Source organism: Typopeltis vanoorti, chromosome 8, assembly GCF_054136105.1.
Source record: "Typopeltis vanoorti isolate ZY-2024b chromosome 8, IOZ_Tvanoo_1.0, whole genome shotgun sequence".
In the NCBI taxonomy this organism is placed as follows: domain Eukaryota; kingdom Metazoa; phylum Arthropoda; class Arachnida; order Uropygi; family Thelyphonidae; genus Typopeltis; species Typopeltis vanoorti.
The window spans coordinates 13,979,530-13,991,618 of NC_143556.1; the positions used below are offsets into that span (position 1 = coordinate 13,979,530).

At 39.7% G+C, this 12,089-nt stretch overlaps 1 protein-coding gene across 1 annotated transcript in view; it reads left to right on the plus strand.

The window, feature by feature from the left end:
- The first annotated feature begins 530 nt into the window (after positions 1 to 530).
- The window catches only part of LOC150103747 (putative RNA-binding protein 18), a 70,157-nt gene continuing 58,598 nt past the window's right edge, over positions 531 to 12,089 (plus strand). The window contains exon 1 of the mRNA XM_090396575.1: positions 531 to 715. Coding sequence (XP_090252701.1) covers positions 707 to 715 — 9 coding nt within the window. The 5' untranslated portion in view covers positions 531 to 706. The remainder of the gene's footprint in view (positions 716 to 12,089) is intronic.

The following is a 12,089-nucleotide window of genomic DNA, read 5'->3' on the forward strand; positions in this document are numbered from 1 at the left end:
AGCAAGCCGGAAACTATGACGGTAATGACCACTTGAAACATAAAAGACCGAAAGCCATCCTAACACTCAACGACGAGTAACCACTTCTGCCCATTCAGGGCGAGCTAAAATAGCTCACAAATCTCCCCCATCACTGCTTCCGAAACAGACAACAGGGAATATGAAAAGCGTCAAGCTTCACCCTCTGCGCCATATATGTCCTGCGTCCTGCGGAATTCGTTGAATTTGCCACATTCCCTTGGTGGAATTGTAGCATGCTCAGAGTAGGTGGTGTTGACAATTAATTGGGTGTGACTGTATATTGCTCACGAAGCACAATAATATAATGATTATTATAAAAATTAATTTTAAACTTATTAAAGTTCTATATCTATCATTAAAAAAATACCAAAAAGACCCTCGGTATAATGCTAAATTTTTCTCACTGGATAATTTCATCCAATTTACACTGTGCGTATATCACTTTATATCTTTTTATTATTATTATTTTTTTAATTTATAGTTCTGCAATCTGCCACTGGTGGCGCAGATTATGTTTGTCATGTAGAATCAAAATGTTACCGAAAATTGAAAGTTAGAATTAGTGAAAATTTTTAGGTTTGTTTGTTTTCTTTTTTGTTTTTGTTTCTTCTTAAGATAGCATTGGAACTGATGGTTACTTAACATATAAAATTTTACAAGGGGCGCCGAATGTTATTTCCCTGAAATGGCCACAGTAAGTAATAACGCTGAGTTTCTTTTCATATACTACTAATAAGTAAAACTAGATCTGTGTTTTCATTCATGAAATTCTAATAGTTTTCTATGAGTGAACTTGGCCACCTTTTCTCTGAACATAGTATATTCTTAAGGAAGGGTAGGAGATACTATAGATGCTGAGTTTACAAATTACAAATTGGATATGCTAAGTTTGTAGTACTAAAATTTGGTTGATATTTTGTCATTGGTCTTCACACACTGATCCTTCAGCAGTGTGCCGACTTTGAACCTTAACTATATATGCGTGTTAAAGCAATACTGTATTGCCAATACATAACAGTAGTATCACAGAGTTAAAAGGGAGGTGGGAGTTGTAAATTGCACTTTAAAATTAAAGACTGAGTTGTCCTCATCCCCTCCCCCCTTCTTTTATATATTGATCCAGTAGACACGAAGGAGGGACCTATACTCATATCAATGCCGTGTGCGTGGGGTGCAGATGAAGACTGAGATAGTGTTTTTTTTTTTTTTAAAGAGTTGCAGGTTGTTGTTTGGAATACTACTTCAGGAAGGCTGTTCCAGAGGATGGGATGGATGGAATAAAAGAGGATAAATAGAAGCAGATTCAGTTTATTTGCAGTTGCACAGTAAAAAGGTGCTGGGAGCTGCAACTCTTCTGTTAACAGGTGCTGCAGAAAGTGGAGGAATATTGGTTGCCAATTGATTGTAGCAGTTACCATGGATTTACCTGTAAGATGTAGGTTGAAATAAGCCTGTGAATACCTCTGGTTTGCATCAAGGGTTTTAAGGGAAATTTTAGGTGCACCACTCCACACATGTGAGCAGTATTCTAAATATAGGGAGATTTGCATATAGTGAATAGTTGGTTGTGTAAAATAGGCTCTTGAACAAAAGAGAATGCCACATATTCGGATACTGAGGAAGTCACTGATGTGATGCGATGTGTTTATGCCAGGAAATACTGGAGGTAAACATTAATCCATGCTAAGAGATCTGACCTTGTCTGGTGATTTGTGTATTACTAAGGGTAGGTGAGCTGTGATCACTTTTGTGTGAGAAAAGGGAAGACTGTTTTAATGGTATTGAACTTCACAAGGTTGTCCTTGCCCTATTCTGTGAGGCAAGGACATCCTCAGTCTGTGGATCAATGTTTAAGGCACTAGTTAATGATCTTGTAGCCGTGGATGTCAGAGTACTGCATGGCTTGTCAAATGGATGAGATGAGTGGAGAGTACCATCATCTGCAAACAGTGGATGGGATTGAACCACTCCAGCATTGGTGGTGAAGCTCAAAGAGCGGGAGCTATCTACCATGATTTCCAGGGAGAAAGCTGGCCATCCAATTACAGAGGGTGGCAGGGAGACTGAATGATAGCAATTTGTTTAGTAGGCCTCTATGCTACACATGGTCAAAAGCTTTGGAAATGTAAAGGGCAACAGCACAAGTTTCACCGAACCTTTCCATGGTACATATCCAATGGTGGGTGATATAAGCTATGAGGTCATCTGTGGATCTTGAATGGTGGAATCCATACTGGTGGTTGCTGATTAATTGGGTGGGCCTCTAAGTAATGGAGTTATCTATTGATGACTTTCTTCATTATTTTAGAGAGGACAGAGGTGATAGTAGTTTGACAGTAGACTTTTATCATCCTTTTTTGGAATAGGATGGATATAAGATTGCTTCAATGCATTGGGATAAATGCCATATATGTATAATAAATTATAGAGATGATACAGGATTGGTGTTAGCTCTGGAGTACAATGTTTGAGGACAATTGGGGAAATGCTATCAGGACCAGAAGATGTTTTAGTATCCAACTTATTTAGTAGAGTTTTCTGATGACTTTTTCTCAATACTCTATGGGGGAGGGGGCATACAGCACTTGGATTCTGGTATGGTAGGAAGTTATTTCCCTTGGTCATCTGTGCAGGAGTTTGAGGAAAAGTGATGCCAGGAGGTCAGCTTTATATTTGGGTGAAGTGACAGTGGTACCATCAGGACAGGACAGGTGGAAGTGCAGGAGAGCAGAAGTTGCATCCAACAGCCTTAGCAAGCCATCAGAAGATATGGTTTCAATTTGGACAGAAATCAAGTTTTCAAGAAATCAAGAAATCAAGTTGGTGGTCTTTATGAAATCAAATTTGTATCTACTGATGACTGATTTGCATATGTTGCATGCATTGGTATAGGCAGAGTATGAAGTGGAGTTGTGAGCCGAATTTGTTTCTTTGATTGCTGTGATGACACATTTTCAATTGAACCAGGATTTGGAGAGTCGATTTGAATTATGGGTTGAATGGGACATGAAGGCCTTCATACCAGTCAGAATAATTTCTGTGACTTATTCACAGCATATATTAGGATCACATGAGTGGAAGCAGTAGTCAGACCAAGGAAAGGAGCAATAGAAATTCCAGAGGTCATCCCATTTAACTCCTTTGTTGTGCCAGAGGATGAGGTTAAGAGTGGTTGGAGGAGGAGGGGGCTTTCTGTGAGAGAGTAGACTTGTATGAGATTGTGATCTGAGTTGCTGAGAGGAGGGGAGGGGGACCTCTATGGTGTATCTGATGGTGAATTATAGCTGGTCAAAAAGAGATCCAGAGTATTTGGGGATTGAAGAGGGTTTTGAGTAAATAGACATACAATTTGTAAGTCATTATTTATTGGAAAGACCTGCCCCTTGTCTTCCTTGGTCAGTGGTGTCAGAGCAGGGAAGCCAGTTGAAATTATGGACGTCAAGGTCCCCAGGAATGTGGCCTCACTTTTGGATAGTTGGCAATTTTCACGGAAAGGAATGTGAAGAGATCCGAGTGTTTATTAGCTTTTGGAGTCTGATAAATGCAACAAATATTAGTTACTAAATGGGCAAGGAAACCTTGAACCAGGAAAGGTCAAAAGCAGGGCATTCTAAATTAGCCATTCTCTGGCAGGCTCTGCCAGATTTTGCAAAGGCATAGGTGCCACCCTTGGTGAGAAGAATTGTGAAGTATGTAGTTTGAGCACTGGAGGTGGATAGTAGTGGATGTAGCTGTGATCTGAGTTTCTGTCAGAAATAGGATTTTCCAATATATAAAGGCTTGATTAGGTTACATATGGACTACTATGCACAGATTATTATTATTATCTCCAGGGAGATGATGATAAATATGACACCTCCAAGGAGTCCAAATGACTCTTCGATGGAGGGCACCTACTCTACAACTCTGTCTCCACCACTCAATCCACCAACACCATCTACTGCCCATCACTACCACTGGTATTTTCACAGACAATCACAAACATCCATGCCCTTGGCAGGATTTGAACTTGCAGCCCTTTGGCTGGAGAGTGGATATGCTAACCACTTGGCCAACCAGGCTGGTAAATTTGGTTACCTGGTTTTCAAAAGAATGGATATGTTGGAAAGGGTCCATTGGTGATTGACTAAGATAGTTTTTGATCTCTGGAATGTTGAACCTGAAGAAAGATCATGAAGATGTGGTTTACAGAGTTTAGCGGATAGGAAGAAGAGGGGTGATATGATAGAGAAGTACAAGTTGGTAAGGAGTTGTTGTTGGATTAAGGTTGAAGAAGTTTTTCATGAAATGGTGGGAAAACAAGAGATCATTCCTGGAAACTGTATAAGGAGGGTGAGAGCAAGGGAGTGAGAAGCAGGTCTTTTGCATGGTTAGTTATGAATGACTGGAGTGCATTGCCCTGAGAGTGTGGTGTCTGCAGAGAATTTGAATGTGTTTAAGGCACAATATGATGAACTCTGCATGTATGACAAAGGGATCTCCTAGATGAGTCTTTGACTCCATGGGGAGGATAATAATATATATAATAATATAATATGCCTGGTCTGGAAGACCACAAGTGACGTGGACATCATTTATGTTTGTGTTAATGCCATGGATGTTAGTAAAGTAGATGTCATAGTGAGTTTTTAGGGAACGGATTCTGCCATTGTTTGCCTGGCTGGTTTTACTTTGACTTTTTTTGATGGGATTTGTTTTTTTTTTGCAGTGTCACTGTTATTGTTTGTGAGAGTCTCCATAAGTTTGATTATGTAGAAGGATATAGTGGGGACATGCAGTGAGAGAAGATAGACTCTTGGACATGACATCCACATAGAGAGAAACCAGTCTCCTTGCCACGAGATGACATTGATAGTATCCCCTTCCCTCAACCCCACATTCCACTACTCAGACTTCCTCTCCAGGCATGATCTGGCAGAGTATGTGATAGCGAGAATTATGCTTCAGATGATCGGAAAGCATCCTAGGTTGTTACTGACAGGTTCAGGCCCAAGCACTAACTGATGGCTGGCCTGATGTACCCTCATAATGGAGGAGTTTATGGATCTCTAAGCAAATATGCTTAGAGATCCATAAACGATCCATAGTGCTGTGTTTGCTGTGCAGTGTGACCCGTGAACATCCAGAAAGGGAGATCCTCATAGTCTTGCACTACTTTGGCCCCTGCTTCGGCAAGACGGGTGGTCCTAGATGGCCCAGCCATGATCAATTGGCTAGTTTGCTTGCCTACAAGGGTCAACAGTGTTGCAGTAAGTCTCTCATTCTATGCTCCTGGGTCGGGATTCTAGGCTTTCTGTAGTGCTGGTGTAGCGTCTGGGCTAGTATAGCCTTGGCATTCCACTCCTGAGCACAGTCATTGCTTGCCAGGCAGTGGGCATCCATGTGAGGCTCCATGGTGGGTGGGGAGTTCTGACGGCAAACCAAAAACTTCTTGAGCATGAATCCTTCATCCTCAAATGTTTCAGGGGCCCTAACAAAGTCCCAACCAAGTACTGATACCATAGATACAGAAGTAAGAAACAAAAGATATATGCTGCTAACATATGTACCAACATTTTTAATCATTCATGCTACAGGTGAAAAACCAATAGGGAAAATGTCACCCTTCTTTATTCAAAAAGGTTTAGAAGGGCTGGCAGGACTTCTCAAAACTGTTAAGAAATTGCATTATGGCGATGTCCTTGTGGAAACATTGTGTCAGCAACATTCTGAGAAACTACTGAGAGCAACAACAATGGGTGGAATAGAAATTACAGTAGCACCTCATAAAACACTTAACTCCTGTAGAGGAGTGATATCAGAATGGGATCTCCTTGATGTTCCTGATGAGGAGATATGTTCAGAACTTAAAGATCAAGGAGTGACAGGTGTGAGGCACATTCTGATATGTAGAGATGGTCACCTAATTCCAACCAAGAACATCATCTTTACTTTTGATACACCTAAGCCTCCAACATCTGTAAAAGTAGGGTATCTCAGCTGTCCTATTAGAATGTACATCCCCAACCCACTGAGAGGCTTTAAATGTCAGAGATATGGACATGTCCAAACTGCCTGTGCACTGTGTGGTAGTAAAAAGCATGATAACAAATCTTGCTGTGCAAAAAAAGCTAAATTGTCAACTGTCCGGGAGATCATCCAGCTTACTTTCATGCATGTCAGAAATGGAAAGATGAAAAAGAAATACAAAAAATGAAAACAGAACAAAACATAACATACCAGGAAAAAAAAGAAAGCTAGCTACTATCACACCTGCTCTGAGATCCTCTTATGCTGAGAAGGTAACAATTAAGAAAGTGACAGTAGCAACTCAAACTTGTATGTCTGTTCCACCATCTGATAATTTCCATACCTGCACCTTATGATCACAAGTACTTCTCTGTTGAGTGCATCAATCACATGACCTATGGCCTTACTCCAGAGACAACTCCAAAAATGATCCCACTCGATGAAAACCCACTTGTCAAAAAAATTATGGCAACGATATCACTTAAAGATAAACCACCAGATATTCCCACAGAAAAAATGGATACTTCAGTAACCAGTGAAAGTAAACTAAACTTACCAACTGACCCTAACACATCATACGTATTAAATACTCTGCCAGAGGAAGAGATGGACACTGGCCGCCCATAATTCCTTAAAACAAATAGGGAATAAATATGACAAAGGTAAGCTCTCAACCTCCCGAAAACCAGACAAGTCTATAAAACCAAAACAATAGGAAAATTTGTACAATGGAACTGTCATGGATTTTGCCAGAATATTGACGATATCAAGATTTTGTTGCAGAAACACAAACCTTTCTGTTTCTTTCTACATGAAATGTACTTAAGACCCAATGAGGACCCCACCTTTAGGAATTTCACTGTTGTCGCAAGGATAGAACTGGAGGAGTAGCTATCTTAGTGGGCAGTCATATTCCTTTCCATCAGGTCCAACTTAATACTTCTCTGGAAGCAGTAGCGATTCACTTCTCCATGGGATTTCTTATTACAGTATGTTCAATTTATTTACCACTAAATGCTGAGTTAAATGAAATTGATCTTGATAACCTTATCTCACAACTGCTTGAACCCATATTTTTGATGGGTGACTTTAATGGCACAGTACTCTATGGGGTAGTGCCAACACTAATAGATGAGGTCGAATCATTGAAAGAATTCTTGATAATAATAACCTCTCCCTTTTAAATAATAAACTCGATACTTTCTTCCATATACTTACCTGTTCATATTCTGCAATTGAACTTACAATCTGCTCTCCTTCCATTCTTCCACTGCTCACGTATGACGTTGAAGAGAACATATATGGAAGTGATCACTTTCCTGTTCTCTGCACAATGTCTTCACAGGCACCATGTTCACCCACACAGATACCTATATGGAAAATGGACCAGGCTGACCGGAACGCTTTCTCTCATCTTGCAAAATTTAATGCTGATGCCATCAGTCAGACGCCTATCAATGAAGTGGTAAAATATATAACAGAGTGCATTGTCCAGGCAGCAACAGCCTCCATCCCAAAAACATCATCTCGGTTTCCACTCTGTCCAAAGCCTTGGTGGAACCCAGAATGTCAGACAGCCAAAAAAAGATCAACACAGAGCATGGGATATATTTCGTAGATATCCCACCACATCAAACCTTATAGCTTTTGAGCATGCTCGAGCCAAAGCACTCTATGTGAGGCATCAGAGTCAAAAACAATCATGGATCCAATTTACTACATCAATTAATCAAATGACCAGTCCAAAAATTGTATGGGATGAAATCCGGAAAATGAAAGGCATATATGGAACACATTGTTTGTCTACCTTAGACCCATTATGGGTGTTAATGTGTTATCGAAGTGTTATTGCTGATCCCAAAGCCATTGCAGACACTCTGGGAGAAAATTTTGCCATAATCTCAGCAACAGCTTCATATCCTCCTGAATTTTTAATTCTGAAAGAACAGCAAGAGAAACAAAGGCTAAATTTTTCTGCTAATGTTCTTGAGCCATACAATCAGCCATTTGTTAAGGAGGAACTAAAAAGACCTCTCCTACTATCTCAGCCTAGTGCAGTAGGGCCTGATGACATCCATTATGAAATGATAAAACATCTACCATCATCTTCTATGGATCTCCTTCTCTTACTATACAAGAGCTTGCGGAGGAAGAGTTTCTGAATTCTTGGCATAAGTCAATTGTCATTGCTATCCTAAAACCAGGAAAAGATTCAACACAAGTAAATAATTATCGACCCATTGCTCTGATCGACTGTCTTTGTAAGATACTAGAGTTAATGCTAGACTTCTTTGGTATTTAGAAAGCAACAATCTTCTCTCTAATACACAATGTGGGTTCTTTAGACATCGCTCAACTTTAGACCATTTGGTTTGTTTAGAAACTTGTATAAAAGATGCATTTCTGAAGCAAGAACACCTTGTTTCAGTTTTTTTTTTTTTTTTGACATGAAAAAAGCTTATGACACAGCCTGGAGATATGGCATATTGAAAGACCTCTATAACCTGGGTCTTAGAGGACACCTTCCTGTATTTATTAAAAATTTTCTTTCCAGGCGAATTTTCCAAGTCAGAGTGGGAAATACGCTATCTCGATCATATTATCAAGAACAGGGTGAGTTTTCCCCAAGGCTCTGTCTTAAGTGTGAAACTTTTCGCTGTTAAAATAACTCGATTACCGAACAGCTTCCTTCCACTGTAGACAATGCTCTATATGTTGACTTCACAATTTACTGCCACTCCCTTAACATGAGGGTAATTGAAAGACGACTTCAGCAAGCAATTGATTATATTTCTCTGTGGGCTGTTGGTAATGGGTTTAGGTTTTCAACAGAAAAAAGTGTCTGTGTACACTTCTTTGAAAACGCACTCTTCACTCAGATCTGAATTAAGAATGGAATGCATTATTATTCCAGTAGTTACAGAAGCCAAGTTCTTGGGACTGATCTTTGACAGTAAACTTACATTTCTAGCACACATTCGTCAACAAAGAGAAAAGTGCAAGAGAGCATTGAACCTTCTTCGCACTCTATCCTCTACTGAGTGTGGTGCTGATCGAGCTTCATTGCTCCATCTTTATCATGCACTTATACGTTCAAAGCTGGATTATGGGTCTCAAGTCTATGATTCTGCAACACAGAGTAACCTGTGTTGTTTGGATTCTATCCATAATCAGGGTATGCGGATAGCTACTATTCCCTTTTGCACATCACCCACTCAGAATCTTTATGTTTAAGCAAATGAACCAGCTCTATGACTTCGACAGAAACACTTGTCTCTTAATTATGCCCTAAAGATAAAGTCTCTCCCAGATCTTCCTACATGGACTAGTCTCTTTTCTCTGCACTGGGAAGCTCAATACCACACACACTTCAAACTGCCGTACGTCCTTTTGGTATGCATGTTAAAGAGACTATGCAAGCTCTTGGTATAAATGTTTGACAACATTGTCCACACTAAACATAACAGTATCCTTCCATGGCAGGTTTGCACACCATCCTGCAACCTCTCACTTTGTCAGCTACAGAAATCTCATACTCCATCTGTCTACCTCCAGTTGTTTAATGCACACAGAGCAGCACACTCTGATTTCTTGCCTATCTCTACTGATGGTTCAAGAACTAATACCTCTGTTGGCTGTGCTGCTGTGTTTCCTGACATTATCTCCAACCAGATCCCACCTGATTGCAGTAATTATACAGCAGAGTTACATGGCATTCAGCTTGCACTTGTTCATATAAAAGAAAACTGCTACCAAAAGTGCATAATTTATACAGACTCATTGAGCTCTTTACAGGCTATCTCCTCTCCTATGTATAATCCACATCCAGTACTTTATGAGGTGTTACACCTGTTTCACAAAATGAAAATTCTTAATTTTGATGTTCAGTTGTGCTGGATTCTCAGCCACATTGGCATTAAGGGAAATGAGGCTGCAGATGCATCTGCTAAATCAGCTCAAACTTTCTCTATATACTGTTTGACAGTACCATAGAGCAGTGTTTCTCAAAGTGTGGTACGTGTACCCCCGGGGATATGCGAAAGGTCGTTAGGGGGTGCGTGGCAATTTTCGGCTATGCATAATTAAAGGAATTATTATATTTTTCAACAAACAGTGCAATTAGAGACAACCGGGATAAAACGGCACTAACTAATCAATCACATCCCCTCTCCAACAGAAAATTATTTATAGACAAGCAAAACCATATGTTGCCAGTGGAACATATGGTTTTGCTTGACACCACCCCCGTCATTAACGTGTTAAAACTAAGAATTATGGAATTCGGTTGAAGGGAATTAGCATTTCAACTCAACTGTTGAAATGCTAATTTGTCTTTGGTTCGTGCGATCATTTGTTAATACCACACCAATCATATGCAGTTCTTCACTGCTCTATGTACTTGAAGTCTTGTAAATTACTGGTAATTTTTGCTTGAAATAATGGGAAAGAAGATGACGCTATTTGGGTAGATGGCTTTGACGATACACACAAAGAAACCATTCTCGATGCCGAAAGTACTGATAGCGAGTAGGAGCTTCTTGGTAAGTCGCACCATTTTCAGTTTTTTTTTCTGAAAACCTTAATTTCCGAAAATTCCCGCACGTATCTCACAAGACGATTTTTTAGCTTTAATTTTGGGAAAAAAGTTAGAGTTATATTCCAGTAAATACAGTATTTTTTTTTTAGCTTTCAAATTCTTACATATGGATCATTGGTTAAAGATTGGATATATAAAACCTCCAAAAGAGAGCAGTATAGCAAATGCAACGCAACAAGATAACGTTGATATTGCATCTGGTTCAAATGAAATTGATAAGTGTGTGTCGTCTGACATCTCTAGAGAACCAAAAATGAAAAATAAATCATATTTTTTGTTTACATGAACATATAAATTCAAATAAAATAGATATTTAATTTTAATTAATATTTTAAATTAATTTATTAATTTTAATTAATTAATATTTGATTAATTAATTTAATTAATCAGTGAAGCTGTGGGACTGGATGGTATTTCACCACGAGTTTTGAGAGAATGTGCTAGGGAACTGACAGTGCCTTTGACCTGGCTTTTCGATGAAAGTCTGGCTACTGGAAAGATGCCAATGGAAGGAAGATAAGATAGTGCCATTGCATAAGGGCGGTAGCAGACTGGAAGTGTCTAATTATAGACCAGTTTGTGTGTCATCGGTAGTTAGTAAGATCTTGGAGAAAGTAGTGAAGGACCGTATACAGCATTGGCCAGATGAGGGTAATGTTATCAGTGAGAGTCAACATGGATTTGTGAAGGGTCGCTCTTGTTTTAGCAATATGCTAGCCTTTTATGATAAAGTTACAAGAGCATTAGATGAGGGAAAGGCATATACTGCAATTTTCTTAGACTTGGCGAAGGCATTTGACAGGGTGCCACATGATAAGCTGATATTTAAGTTGCAGCACATGGGTCTGGATGTCAGATTGGTCAATTGGATTCAGGATGGCTGTCCGATAGGTATCAGAGAGTTGTGTATGGTGGGGCAGTTTCAAGGAAGCAGAGGGTTACAAGTGAGGTCCCACAGGGCTCAGTGCTGGGACCTATATTGTTTAACCTTTATATCAATGACATTGCCAGTGGATTGCAAGGGGATGTTCAGTTGTTTGCAGATGATGCAAAGCTGGGAAGGATTATTAGTAATAGTGCAGATGCGGCAGCCCTGCAAGAGGATTTAAATAAGCTAGATAGATGGGAAAATAAATGGGGGTGTCAGTTTAATGCAGCAAAATGTAAGGTCTTGAGGTTTGGGAAACATCGATGGGACACTGCATACTCTATGGGAGGAGTAGGGAAGACAAGAGATCTGGGATTGATGATTGATAGAAACCTGATTAGGGGACATATTGCAAAGGTGGTGAAGGTAACACAGAGGATTGCTACAATAATGAGAAGGACACTGACCTGCAGAGATAAAACAGTTATCATTCCGTTGTATAAGACCCTGATCAGACCACACTTGGACTATTGTTCTCAGATTTGGTCCCCAGGATTTGAAGGGGATAAATTAACTGCGGAAAGGGTACAAAGG